Source organism: Aythya fuligula, chromosome 6 (assembly GCF_009819795.1).
Source record: "Aythya fuligula isolate bAytFul2 chromosome 6, bAytFul2.pri, whole genome shotgun sequence".
Lineage (NCBI taxonomy): Eukaryota > Metazoa > Chordata > Aves > Anseriformes > Anatidae > Aythya > Aythya fuligula.
The window spans coordinates 14032839-14047526 of NC_045564.1; the positions used below are offsets into that span (position 1 = coordinate 14032839).

General features: G+C 35.9%; 1 protein-coding gene across 2 annotated transcripts in view; it reads right to left on the reverse strand.

The window, feature by feature from the left end:
• Positions 1-14688, reverse strand: part of NBEAL1 (neurobeachin like 1) — a 79697-nt gene that overhangs the window by 45829 nt on the left and 19180 nt on the right. For both annotated transcript variants that reach the window (XM_032189861.1, XM_032189862.1), the window contains exons 4-10: positions 11315-11476; positions 9863-9944; positions 9521-9648; positions 7528-7610; positions 6240-6325; positions 5213-5519; positions 4151-4257 (exon numbers count right to left, since the gene is read on the reverse strand). In XM_032189861.1, coding sequence (XP_032045752.1) covers positions 4151-4257; positions 5213-5519; positions 6240-6325; positions 7528-7610; positions 9521-9648; positions 9863-9944; positions 11315-11476 — 955 coding nt within the window. The remainder of the gene's footprint in view (positions 1-4150; positions 4258-5212; positions 5520-6239; positions 6326-7527; positions 7611-9520; positions 9649-9862; positions 9945-11314; positions 11477-14688) is intronic.

Genomic DNA, 14688 nt, shown 5'->3' on the forward strand with positions numbered 1-14688 from the left:
GTGCTGCTTGACAATCCATCAGGCATGTGCATTTCATACGAAGTGTTTTATTTAACATCTAAGTCCCTATATACCAATGCAACCCACACACAAATTATAAGAGATTAGTCACACCAGCACAGTAAGGTGGCGTCCTCATCCATAACCTCATCTCATTGCTTAACATCTCCTTTTCCCATTTCAAGTTATCTTTTTTTGCTGTTAGTTTTTCCCTCTAATTTTTGTTTATGGTGGTATCTCTATGCTGGTTTTAAGGTCAAAAAAATCAGAGCACCATCTCATGTCCATCAGTAAACCTAGAGCAAAACTGTGCAAACATACTCAGTTTCATTATCCCTGAAATATTAAACTGCGTATCAGAAATATTTTGACAATGAAATGTCAAGAATCAGAAGACCGTTAGATGTGAATAAACATTTACATGCAGTTAGTCTCGCACTGAGTTTCTAAAAAAGCCAAACCTATTATAATCACAATTTGTAGATTACCACACTTTGTACTTCGCATCTTTACATATTTCATCAGAGTAAATTATTCTACTACAAAATTAATATAACAACAATTTCCATCTGGTACTTTCCACAACATTACGGGAAAATTAAAGCAACAGGCTATTCCTACCTCCCTGATTCAGCCTGTCCATTGTTTTGTGAACATCTGTTCTTGATGACAAGCACAGAATCAGGACATCAAATACAACCACTGAGATTCACAAACAAGGCCCCAGAATCCAAAACACCACAGTGCTGAGACAAAGAAGCAAAAAAGAGGAAAGGGAAGGAAAAAAATCACCAGCTTGATAGAATTTAGATTTCATTCATGTACTTCACCTTTTAAAAATGCATAACTGATGCTCAATTTATTGAAATATCTGCAATGTGAAGCAGATAAATAAAACTGAAGTTGAATTCAATCAGGAAAATTACTTTCCACAGATAGAAAATACTGATGGCTGCAGCAACATAAGGATTGCTGCAAAAGGCTTAAAGAGGATCATTAAGGTGAAGCACAGGAACCAATTTTCCTGTCGTTGTGTCTCAACCTCAACTGAAGCAAAATACAGATTAGGTAGGTACCTGGTCCTCATTCATTTCTGTCAGTAATTTGTTGGCAAGGTCTTTTTCACTCTTGTCTGCCACTTTATTGTTAGCATTTAAAAACAGCTGTTAGAAACAGAGACAAGAATAATGGAAATAATTGCATTAAACAGTTACCTCCAGCCAAACCTGTGGAGGCTGCCCTAGATTTGTGTTTAACATACAAGTGAGTTCTCACACTGGTGAGATGCAATCCTCCGTTAACATTAATCTTCTGTTAATTCTTAGAACACTGAAGATTACTCTGTACTTTTGCTGGACACTTATTGCACTTTTTTTCCCCTGAATTAGATGTCAGTATGTAATCACTAAGACAAGGAAACAGACCTATCTAGAAGTTAAAAGTGGTCAACAGCTTAGCAACTGATTTCATTTACTAAATGCAACATGATGAAAATTTACTTTTAAGAAATAAAGACAAAAACGGAACGTTGGCAAAGAAATGGATACAGGTGCCTCACTGGTGCCCACTTATGTCTCATCCTACGTGAAGGCTGAAGATATCTAGACAAAATATTTAAACTGTCTAACAGCAACAGCAGTAGAATTTCTGGGGCACATAAGCCTTCAGGACAGGAAGAAGGGTAAAATATCTGCTTTTATTTTAAGAATCTGACAGGTTGTAAATAAAACATATACCTATCATGCATTTTAAGCATAAGCTGCTCTGTGTATAGCAGCTAGATTCCTCCCCTCTCCACCTGAATTCAGAAGTTTGAAACTCAAGTATCTTCATAATCCATTGCAGTCACTTTGTGTGCAAATTTCAGTCATAATCTAATCAAGACTAAAATTTTTCTTCTGTTTTTACATTCTAAAGAGACATGTTAAATATTCCATGATCAAAATGATTTAAAAATCCTTTTAAAAACAAAACAAACAAAACCAATAACAACCACAAAAAAAAATATATCTTTCCTTCAGTGGGTGAAAACTAAGCATTCCCCATTTTTTCCTCATACATTTCCTTCCATTACCTATTAGGCATTCTCTCCTTCGAGGAGCAACCTAGGAAATCAACTTCCATAAATAAGGGTAAAAAAAAAAAAAAAAAAGGAGGACACTCAAGATACACTTACTTAGGCATGAAAGCACATAGAAATACAAGTCAGTTTAAAAAGTACATGACAGTCAAGAGCACTTAATACTTCAGAATTACAACAATACATTCAGAGGGTTATAGCATTAACAAGTGCAAATAAGAACCTTAAACAAAAGGAAATGCAGACGTGCAAAAAAAAAAAGGCAATTTTTTCAGGTGGGTTACTTTAACTCTGACAATATATGTCAAAAGTATTCTATGTAAAAGCTGTTCAGACAATAGTCACACATTTTCAACCAGGCATTCTGCTAGAGGTAATTGTGCTTTGCTCAAAGTCTGATCTCCAAGAGAATTTAATCAAAGAGAACAGATTCAGGACTTACGAGCAACTAGTTACATGTCTTAGCATAGAAGGAGCCCCTTCTGATACCTCTTAAAATACAGTCCCTCTTCTTGGATATCACAGACTAAAGGTGACATTCAGATCACCAAAACTTAACTGAGTAGTTTTAAGAAGCTCTTGTGGTGATCTCTAATCCTAGAGCATAGTTCAGGCAAGACAATTTGTCCATAAGGCTTAAAACCAGCAAATGTGGGGAAAAAAAAAGATTTAAGTTTTAGAAGACTGATGAAGAGCAAATGATTTTAAAGTATGGGCTTGAATACCTCAAATTGAGATAGCTATAGTAATAGAAACAGTGGTATGGATTTTCTTTGACCCTCCTTTCTCTCCATGAAAGTTTCTCTCTTCAAATCTGCTGAAGATCAAATACATTCCCGAGTTTCATATCTGTGTCTGAGCTCTCCTGCTATCTGACACAGAACTGCAGAACTGTGTTTTACACAGCTTGCTAACGAATCCAGTAACAAGGTCTTCATGCGCAGGGAAGAAAAAAATTAAAATCTAGAAATAGGGTCGTCTTCCTCCAGTAACAAGGGGAAATCCTAATTCGAATACTAAATTCATCTTTGCCATTTGATGTTCAAAAAGTGTAAAGATGTACTGGAAAACACAACATCTTTCCCAGATCCACACACCCCTTCCCATTTATCATCCTTGGGGATATTTTCACTAAAAAAAAAAAACAAAAAAGTTAATAAAAATCCTATGTGGTAACCTGGCAGCATTGATAGCCAATTCATCACAGTAGCATGTAAGACTATTGCAAGATAAAAACTCCAAAATGCGTATCTTATGACAGACATACAAGCAGAGTGGAAATGAAAGGAACAATCAAAAAAAAAAGTAAGCATTCCTGCTTTCCTAAATTATAAATCCCACTTGTTTACATAAGAGCAGGAACAAAGACAGAGTCTCCATGAACAGGTAATTGTCTCACTGCTTGATGATTTAAGAAGAAACTAGGAAAGAAGTTTCTTACAGAGTACAAGGTCAGTATAAGAATAGGCACAGATGCCCAAACACAGTAGGAGAATGGAAAGGTGAACTATTTTCAGAACAGATGAAAAACAAACAAAAAACACAAACACTGTTCAAAACATTTCAAGTAAATTAGCATTCCACCACTGATTATGAGTACAGTTAAATCATAATCCAAACAATTTTTTCATATATTGCTGAATATGAAGAAGAAAATTAAATCTACAGAGGAATCAGTGGAAGACGCTGGCTTGCAAATCCTGGGATCAAGATTAATAAGCGTTACTGTAAACACTAGACCCTACGTAGGAGAAGAACAATCTAAGAACATTTGTAACAGCTTGAGCAGTGTCTATAAAGGTCTTTTTGCTCAGAACTCAAAATGAGTATTTTTAATTATAATACAGACAAGCAATATACTTCAGTAGCAAAAAATACACAATTAGACCAACTTAGATCTTTCAGATCTTTCACAGTATTTACGGCTCTAGCCAAACTAAAGTTTTACTTTCAGCATGTAGACACTAAAAAGATCATAACTTATTTAGAAGGAATATATAAATGGAATTAATATAACTGCAATATTGCAAAACTGGTTTTGTTAAAAAACACAGATAAGAGAAAACTTACCTTGCAGTTCTGCAACAGTCGAATGAGATGCTCAAAGCAGTTACTGTTAAGGAAAATTGCCTGCAGAACAGGCCTATCTGTGCAGTCTAACATGGCTGTGATGGTATCTACAAAATTAAAACAGAACTGCCATCAAAAACAAGATACTTCCCAAATCCATTAAGCTTTTTTTTTTTTTTTTAATCTGTTACCTTTGGAACACAATCAGAAATGGTACATAATAAACGTGAAAAAATTTTACAACAAACTATACACCATATATTCTATGTTCAAAAATTATGTACATTTTAAGCACAGAGCACTAGACCTAAAGCTACACATTTTGACATTGTAAAAATCACATAACCTAGCATATCTGGAAAAAAATTGATCTATATAATATCTTGGATTGTTTTAGGGCTCTGTTTAAAGACTGCCATTTTTAAGTACCTAACCATCATGTCTTTTTTTTAAAGCACAGAAATACTAGCTTCCTCATCAAGCAGTTTCTCTGTATTCTACAGCAGCTTTTCATTGTAAGCATTTGTCACCTTAATACTACTCCAGTTTTCTTGGAAGTTTTGGGGAAGGAAATACCTATATTTATATTTGCCACTCTGAACAACAAAGTGGAGGAAAAAAAAAAAAAGAACACAAATCCTGAATGCTTATCTTTTTAATCCTCCAATGACCTAGCACCAACTGTTTAAGACCATCATCTTTGGCCAGCGTTTATAGTAATGCCATTTGAAAAGCAAACCATCACAAAATGGACATCATATGGGTATTTTATTACAGACCCTCCTTACTCTGCAGTTATGAAGACCATCAGCTGTTGCCTAGCAAAAAAATTTTCAACAGAAACTGGCAGTCCATGAACCTTGACACTTTGGTTAAATATGATTGTGAAAGAGCATGTCTAAAGTAACATCAACGAGAAGAATTGTTTGAAAATTTTCAATTGCATAGCAAGGGAAACACTTATTTGTAAAGCATCTGGCTATATTAGTATTATGATTGAATCATTACTTGTTTCTGAGTTATTAAGAGATATTTAAAGGAACTGCACAAGTGGGTACTCACTCAGCATTTGGATCTGAAGAGCTATGAACCTGCTCTCCCACTGCCTACATCGCCTTGAATTAGGTAAAGCTGAATGGTCTGAATTAAGCAGCTTAAAATAGTTCTCCAATATTGTACTGGTCTCCACTTGCCGCTGGTCAGAACTGCTGGTAAGAAGGATATGGACAACTTCTGTCAGGCACTTCAGAGTAAGCTCTGCCTTTCTGCTCACTTCCTCAGGACTCCCATCATCCCAGTTGTCACAGTCTGCTAGAACACGCATCAAAACTTCCATGGTAGCAGGAGATACTGCTTGAAGAGCATTCCTCTGAAACCCACGGGGAAAAAAATTAAGGATGAAAACAACTCAAATGGAAACTGCTGGTTTGAAAATACCTGAATCATGCAACGTGTGATATTGTGTCCATTCTAATTTATGCACTGTAATTGTTAAGTGAATATGAAACATTCTGCTTGAATTACATTGAAGGCTACAGATAAAATGTGACCCATTTTGTCCACTTAACTAGGCCTTCTTTCTCAAAATAGAATGCTTATATGGAAAAGGAAACATCATTTAAACAGATGTCAAAATTCTTATGAAGTAACCTTGATAACCTCCTAGTATTAAATAAACCTTAATTTGAAACTTCATTTTAGATCTGTGTTTTCACACAAACTCCCTGTACCTCCTACTGAAACACGCAAGGAAATAAGCAAGGAAATAATTCCATGTGATGATATAAAATTTACATCTTTATAACTAAACTAAGTTTCTATCTGCAAAGGAATATAATTCTTATGACGCAAAAATATTATAGCAAGTTCTTATGAACCTGTAGTTACAGATAGCAACTGCTATTTGAAAAAAGAACCAGTCTTTTATCTTTTAGATACTATTGTACAGAATGGCCTCACATTTCACAAGATTAACAACTAATTCATAGTAAGCAAATTCTTCTTGATTATGGGGGTATGTGTAAGCCTTTAACAATGAAAAGGTGGTTGAAGACTTCAGCAGCTGAAAAAAAATTTAGAACATCCTTACCTGACCACCAGCCACAATAGCTCCAAAGAGATGTAGCAGGCAACATTTCAGGCTTTCCTTGAGATGTTCACTTTCTTGAAAGCATTCTGATTGGAATAAATAAAAAGTACAAGGCTTCCTTATTTTGGTCACATAAATTATACAAAGTTTTTGTCCCCCGCGCCTCTCAAAAACACAGGAATAATAAAAAATAAGCTCCCCTGCTCCTTGTCACCATGCAAACTTAATACAAAATGTCAACTATGTGATCTCCACTTTTTTTCCATGTAAATGACAGACACAAATGCACCCCTTTCAGCACTATCAGAAGAACATGACAACATTACATTTATCAGCAATTCACTAGGCCAAACCTTCAACTCACATAAAACATGTTTCAGGAAGCCTGACAGACGTATAGAGGTACAGCAACTGTACCAAAATGGAAAATAAGCCCTTTTTTGAGGGCTATTTACTATTATTTACTATTTATTATTGAGGACATGCTAATACGCAAAGCAGTGAGTATACACTAACACAACACTCATAGAAGCTGCAACTGAAACCAGGAAGGACTCTTATTTGGAATTACCCATTGTAAAACATTAGTAACTTGCAAGATAAAAATGTTAATGACTTGGGTTTCTAAAAACTGAAATTCTAAACAAAAAACAGAAATTGAAAGTGTAAGAATTCCATATTCATTAAAATAATAATGTAACTTTTAAGACAACTACAAGTTACCAGTAAGAAACATTTCTATACATACTGAAAGCATAAGTCTTCTTTTAAAAGAAAATTGCACAGTTCTTTTTACAACCTGGTCTTGAAAGGAAACAAAGGCCACTACTTCCTTGACTTTATAGCCTCTGAATCTTTTGGGGAGCTTGAGACAAATTAAAATCATTCGTAGAATGTGGAAAATCATGATATTGAGTAGACCAGAAAAAGTCTTTAGTACTACCATGTCCTACCTATTACTACTAATGTCCTAAGCACATATTCAACAGTTTAAATATATGGAAAAGTTGAGAATTCACAGAGACAACCCTATTAAACCACAGTAGGCACTGAAAGAAGCCTGAAAATAAATAAATAAAAGGCCAGGTTTTCAAAGACAAGTAAGGATGGCAAGATGGTGCTGCCCAGAGCAAAAAGGAAGAAAAAGCATCTCAATTCATTCAGCCTCAGAAAGCAAGTAAGATGCAAGTAAGATTTATCAAACATTCTTTGGGGAATAGAACTTAGAATTATTAACTTCACTCCTCCAAAGAATAACGTTTTCAAACATGCTGCTGCTAATACTTACGATAAAAGAAAGGGACAAACTCAACCGTGAGAGAAGCCGGTTTATACTTCTGTCTGCTCTTTTCAACTGTACTTAGGATACGTCTGAAATTACATTTAAAAAGATAAGACACTTTGTTTATAATTTATTACTTCATGACTTCATCATAGAGAATCCTGCCAAAAATTAAAAGTTTTGCCTGCGGGTCCAAAAAACAATAAGAAGTATTTCACCCTGAAAAAACGAATCACAACTAACCATGAGTTTACTTACTGTTCCACTCTTTTGAAAAATGTATTGTTTTACCATATGGTTTGGTCGAAAACAAACAAAAAAACCATCAAGTCCTATTTAGTCTTTGCTTATTGTAACTAAGTCATCAGCTGGACTGCCAAAGTTCTTAGCCATGCAATTTGAAATGGGGACAAAACATTATTGTGAGTTCATTATGAGAGGTAGGGAGAACAAAATAAAGGGAGTTAATTCTACCAATACACCTACAAACTTATTTTCAAAGATGCAACATATTTATACTGTGATCTTCAAAAATTTATTTTGCTCTAATTCAACTGCTTTCACCTGCCCCTTTCCCTCTGGCTTCCTTGTTCCAATAGTTTAAAGAAACAAGCAAATTTTTGAAAAGAAAAAGCAACGGAAAGAGCTTCATGTTGGTCAGTTACAAACTCAAAACAAAACGTGAGATTTATAACCTCATTTAAAAAACAAAAACAAATAACTCTAAACTGTCAGAAAATACATGTAGTCTTTGAAATGTACCTAAATCACATCCAGTTTCAGAAAATATAACATTTTCTACAATGTGGTTATATTGATTCATTGTAATATTCTGTTTACTTCGTGAACAGCGATTCAAGCTGTTATGAAAAAAAAAGACAGTATTACTAGCTTTAGTATTGCTTGTTTTATCTAACCTAGTACTAAATAATACTAGATTAAACATTGGACTAGTTAGTCATAGAATCATTCAGGTTGGAAAAAACCTCTAAGATCGTGATTCTACCGTGAAAGACAGCCTCCTAAAACCTGCAGTCCATGCAGTGTTATAACATACCACAGGTTGCCAGCTACAAAGAAACCCCAGAAACCAGGGTACATCACTCTGTGTGACCTCCACTCTGTATGTGTAGAATCAGAAGCAACTTGTTGCACAAATGCAGCCCAGTTCTACAGGATATAAACTGTGAAAAGGGACCCTAAATTTTACAAGACTAGGTAAGATGAGATGTGTTCTTTCTATGCCTTTAGTTATTTCCATGAATAAGTCCAATATTTAGTATGCATATCAAAAGTTTCCTGATAGAAATAAAACTAAGGAACTAAAGGAAGAGCAGCTCTGAATGATAGCAGCAAGGAGCAATCAACAACTCCAGGACTTGTAGACACAGCAGAAAAACTTGTTGACTATACTGTGGAAGACCACATACGTTTAACATTATTCTAATAAATTTGGTAGTAATAAGGGAGAATTGTACATGAAAAATCTCATAGGAATTTTTAACAGCTAGACTCTGAAGAGCCAGTTACAGCAGAAAGTGAATCACTAGCAGCTTCTAAGAGCAGGGCCTGAGCCTAAAATGACAGAAGTTTATCTCAGAAAGCCCATTTCCTGGCTCTCTACCCACTTTTCAAAACGACTCAGAGCTGTTTTACCACTGAACAGAACAGGATATACCAGTACTGACAACTCTGGTGGCACTGAAGTTCACTTTCAAGAGTGCCTGCTCAATGTTTAATTTGGTAAAAAAAAAAAAAAAAAAAAATCATTAACTCTATTCTCAAGTGTCTTTGAAAAAAACTAACACAGCATCAAATCAAATGCTTATGACTATCAACTCAAACAGCTGTACAATGCAACAGCACAACAGCTGTGCACACAACTACATTTTATTGTAGTTTGACATAAGGCAGCAGTAGTTCTGTTAGAAACCTAATATATATAATTTATCTGCAGTTATAAAACACAGTTTATGATCCAGTCCTGATCCCCACTTACCCTGCAACTCGCTGCCTCCAGTTTCGATATGGATCGTAGAGACTTTCACAAAAAGCCAGTGCATGTCTCACAAATTCTTCTATTGGGGTCTGATCTGCCATTTCTTTCTCTTTTGTTTTGCTTTTTAACTGCAGAAGGGGGGTAAAAAAAAAAAAAAAAAAAGCTGTTGTCAGACGATTTCTAATAACTAAAAATTAATTAAAATTCATTCCTGTACTCCTCCAGAAGCTCTGAACCCTCATGTTCTCCCCCACAAACACTTTCTTACTTAGAGGGGGATCACATAAGCCAGAGCAGGAAGTATCAGATGGGGAAAATAACAGACAATTAGTAAACACATACCTGTTGAACGTATAATGTAGTCATGGTAATAACGTGGTTAATGTACGAACACATTCCAATCTCTTCCACATTAGCCAAATTTCTATGAAGGCAACACAGAAACCACAAATGTACACAGTGTACTATCTATCTGAGGCTAGTTCAAACAATGTTTGTTTTAGTAGTCAATCTATAATCATAGAAAATTGTATCAGCATTTCAGAATTACTCCCCAAAAGACTGCATGTACTCAAATGTTTATTTCTGTCACAGTAACATAGTACACAAGCTTTCTTCTAACAGGAAGGAAAAGAAAGGCCTGAGTCTCCCAGCTGTAGGCCAGCTCTATCTGGAATTTGGGGTTTCAGAGGTTAAGCAGATTCCCAGGACACTTTAAATAGAAAGCTTATAAATGGTATCTGATAACAGAGACAATAAATTCAATTTCGTCCACATTACTAGAACTTTACAAGGAGACTGATACTGCAGTCATGTACACTGTCTACAAGTTTAAGCAAATATATTACCTAGAAGCTGTCATGCACTTGAAATTCTCCCAAGGAAAAGAAACATCTAAGATTATTTTAGAACACTAAATTCAGCGGCAACAAAGAGGCATTCAGAACACCAAATAAATCAACAGCAACAAAGAGGCATTATTTCTCAGTTTTAGGAACGTCACAAAGATGAAATACTAAAGCGATGATGTAAGGAGAACTTTTCAGCAACTTAGACTTAAAACAGCTGGTAATTCATAAACACAGCAGCCACCATCTACTCAACTTATTTTTAATATTCTAGGATACTTAAACACTGCCCTACACCTCTTTGTACTGTTTTAGGGATAAGGAAGATCAAAGGACTCAAAAAAGCTTAAGTACCTCTCAGAACAGAGGAATCCCTATTATATATGTTATCCTCTTCCTCTTTCAATGCAGTTTGCAATAAAAATTTGAAGAAATGTGGAGAAATACATCCCTAAAAACAGAAGCGTTTACCTGCTCGAACAGTATTACAAAATAAAGCATAAGTCTCAGAAGGAAGCCAATTGCATTAATAGAATAAGTCAGATCCCTAAGCTGTTTATGGAATTATAAGCGTGTTAAGAATGTGAAGCAGTTCTTCCTGTACAATCCTCTTTCGAGTTCTTTCATATCCAACACTAGCTAAAGTGTGCCTTTTCTTTAACAAGTGTTTCTTACACCAGGTACACCATGCTTTCAATTCACATAAATATATCTTATATAATTACAAAGAATTTAGTGTCTAAGCCCCTTCTACTCCATTTTTCATAGCAAACATCACTGACTGTGTTGCTCCCTCTTTCTTTAGTTTGAAGATTGTGAAAAGTGGCACTTTGTTTCTATTAGAAAGTGTCAAATCACATTGTATATGTCATTAGAATCTATAGGCTGCATCTAGAATACTGAAACAAAACAATATCCTTGTTGAGGTAGCAACCAAAACAAATACCTGCAAAGGATGATAAAGAATTTCACAAGCAGAAGTGACAGAGCCTGCTGCTGCTCTTCTAGTCCATCTGACATTTTCTGGACACACTGCAGCAGCTGGAGCCTAAGGACCTGAAGAATATTGTCAGGAAGCAGTGATATTCCTGGAGGGACATCATCCACCCTAAAAATAAAAAAACAAACACACAGAATTCTTAATCATGGGATTGACACATTAGCATCTATTTCAGTGAGCTAATGTAGAGTACCAATAAACCTGTATAAGAAAGGTTACTGAATTGTAGCAACTGATTGTTCATAAGCACTTCCTATGAAGTACAAGGAAATGCCTGGTGCCAATAAGGCAGCTTGAGCTTTCTCTTCCTCAAAGAACTGCATTAAAAAATAAAAATTAAAAAAAAAAAAAAAAAGATAAGAATACTTTAGGTGGATTCCTAAATTCTCTTACACAAGTTGATCTGCTTTAATCACCACAGAGAAATCTATGATCTTCAGTAGGTAAACAAAAAGCCTGCAAAAATTCCTAAACAAGGCCACAGTGAAATAAAACATGAAACTAAACACAAGGGAACATTTTCAACCTTGTACTTAAGACTAAAATAAGTTAGATGCCAATTTCTGAGTAGTTATAGAAGCCCAGTTGGCAATAATGCATGAGAAACTTAACGTATTTCTTACACAAACTACCCAAACTAGGAAAAAATGAGGTTTAATACCGAAAAAATAGCTTTTTAGATTTAATGCAGAAAAAAAAAAAAACACAACAGTTCACAGTAAAATTAAATGAAAGAAGATTTGAAAATCAGGATCTGAATGTGCAAGAGGGAGAGCTCCCAGCAACTCACCTGACTGCTGGTACACGGATTTTGCATGAAAGCCTGACCCATCCATACTACTTTGAGTGTCCTTAACTCAGCAAATAGCTCCCCCTGCCACACACACACTTTTTTTTTTTTTTTTTTTTTTAAATCTTGTTTTATAGCTAACTATTTTTAGGTACAAAAAAAAAAGACTCTCGTGTTGGTCTTAAATTCAACAACTCCATCAAGGCCAGACAGGGCCCTGGAGGACATTAGATACTCTCACTCATTGTTTTGTTAAACATTTGTAGAAATACACCAGTGAGAACCAAAAGAAGGAAAATAACTCTAAAATAAAACCAGTAGCTAAGCCAGTGCTTCTAGAATAGCCATACAGTAACCCATTTCAGCAACACTGTAGTAATTTATAGGTGTGTTAAAGCATTCTCTGGGATGAAGACTGTTTATTGAAGCTCCTTTTGGCTCATGTTAAAGGGCAGCTGTCTCTCAGCAAGCTGTACGTCCACTGCTTCACATGGCAGAGCTTGCCTGTGGCTTCAGCCATTTACCCTGACACATTTGCTCCAAACCCTACACAGGAAGAGGAAGACAAGCTGGAGCCTTACAGCTTACAGAAGCTTTTAATACAGCCAAGCCCAGGGAAAAATTACCAAAAAAAATCACGCAAGAAACACTGCTAACTTGGGAATTCGTTATGACATGCATGTACATATTTGTGTAAGAAAATGCTTCAAAAGGCAGTGGGAAATGCAGTGAGTGACAACAACGTGATACCAATAAATTGAGGAAAAGGAGGAGCAATGTATCAACTACATTGAAAAGGAAGTTGAAAAGGAAGCTTATATGAAAGAGAGACCACTTAATAAAGCAACTCCACAGGCACAAGTGACAGCAAGTTCCCAGGTCTCAGAAAAGAAACGTTCCCCTACATGGATACAGAGGACCTAATACTGTTCATTCTCTTGCTTCTGCAGTTATGTGATTTGCTTTTCAGATCTTGCTCAAGGGATCTGAAAAGTTTTGACAGAAATTTTCATAGGACCTAGGCTCTAGCTGACAAAACTGCGAGCAACTGCTTTTTTCACCGCACAGCTGCCAAAAAAAGACAAAGAAATGTTAACTGCTGTGATAGCAGCTTCATCCCTCAAGATGCCAGCAGATCCATACCCTCTGGGACCACAAGTATTGCTCATAATAAGCTGCTAATTCACCACCTCTGTATTAAGAACATAATTTTGACAACTGAAGTCCTACATCAGAAGTAATTTTGCTAAAACGGCCAATGAGTCTTTTTCAGTATGATCACAAAATGCTTCGTAGGTAAGCAAATGGCACTCCCTCTATGCCTCATGTACCACAGATCGTTCCCTCCACAGTCGGCACACGTCTTTGCCATCAACCAACCCCTAAGATTTAACTGCTTTGTGTGAGACCAGCTCAAGAAATGCTCATCTTCTGGGATTTCTCAGACTGAATATATTTGCAGAGCTTAAACAATTGAACTTCTTTCCAGCCCAGAGCAAGTCACCATGGTATTACCATACAAATTTAAAAGTTAGACGTATGTATCTAACATCTGTGCTTTTTTTTTCCCCTGACAAGACTTGTTGTATAAACTAGCTACTCAAAAGGAGAAAAAAATTAAAAAAAAAAAAACATACCTTAACTGATAGTCTTATGTGATTACTAGTACCCTACCTCAAAAATCTGAGTTCTTGATGCATTTGGGTTCTCCTATTTACCATCTACTTGCACCACAGTATAATGGTTACGCAGCAGCATAAATTATTATCCCAGGTGTTTTGAAAGGAACTTAAATTCATCTTTACAGTGTATTTATCCAATTACAGCCCAAATCCGCACAGTGGGACTCAGCCGCACCTCCACCAAAGCAGTGAGCAAGCGCTTTGGAACAAAGGCTGCAGAAAAGCAGGCGTCACTTTCCAGCAGCCAGTTTCTAGTAACCGTGTAATCAGCTTTACTCTCATGATTCCTGCATCTTTTTTTATGTGGGTTTGGAGTCCATATGTTAACTAAGTATGGTGTCTGTGGTACTTTGCATGAGTTTTCTTTAAGCTCTTTTGTGCGACAGCATGCAAACCAAAGCCAGAAAAAGAGCATGACAACACTCTGGAGACCTTTGTTGTTTCTGAAAGCATTAAACCAAATGACAATTTATTCCCTTCAGTGATGGGGAAAAAACCTCCCACCAGCTGGTAAACATTTTATCCTATCCAGTGTAAATACTGATGAGATGGCTGGTTTGTTGTGTTGGTTGTTGTTTTGTTTTGTTTTTAGGAAGAGATGTGCATTAATCCTTTGTGCTCAATGTTCAAAGTTGCCAGCAGTTATTTTCTTGTGCAATATCCTCATTTTACCAGTAAAAAAATCACTGTAGACACCATTGAGAACCATTTCACTTAAAAATATAGGGAAGATGCACAAAGATGTAGGTAGAACTGAATTTGTATAACTTTTTGTATAACTGAGCTGTATAAACTCTACTTATTATTACAGCCAAATCATACCAATGGATACACTCATCCGCCAAGTT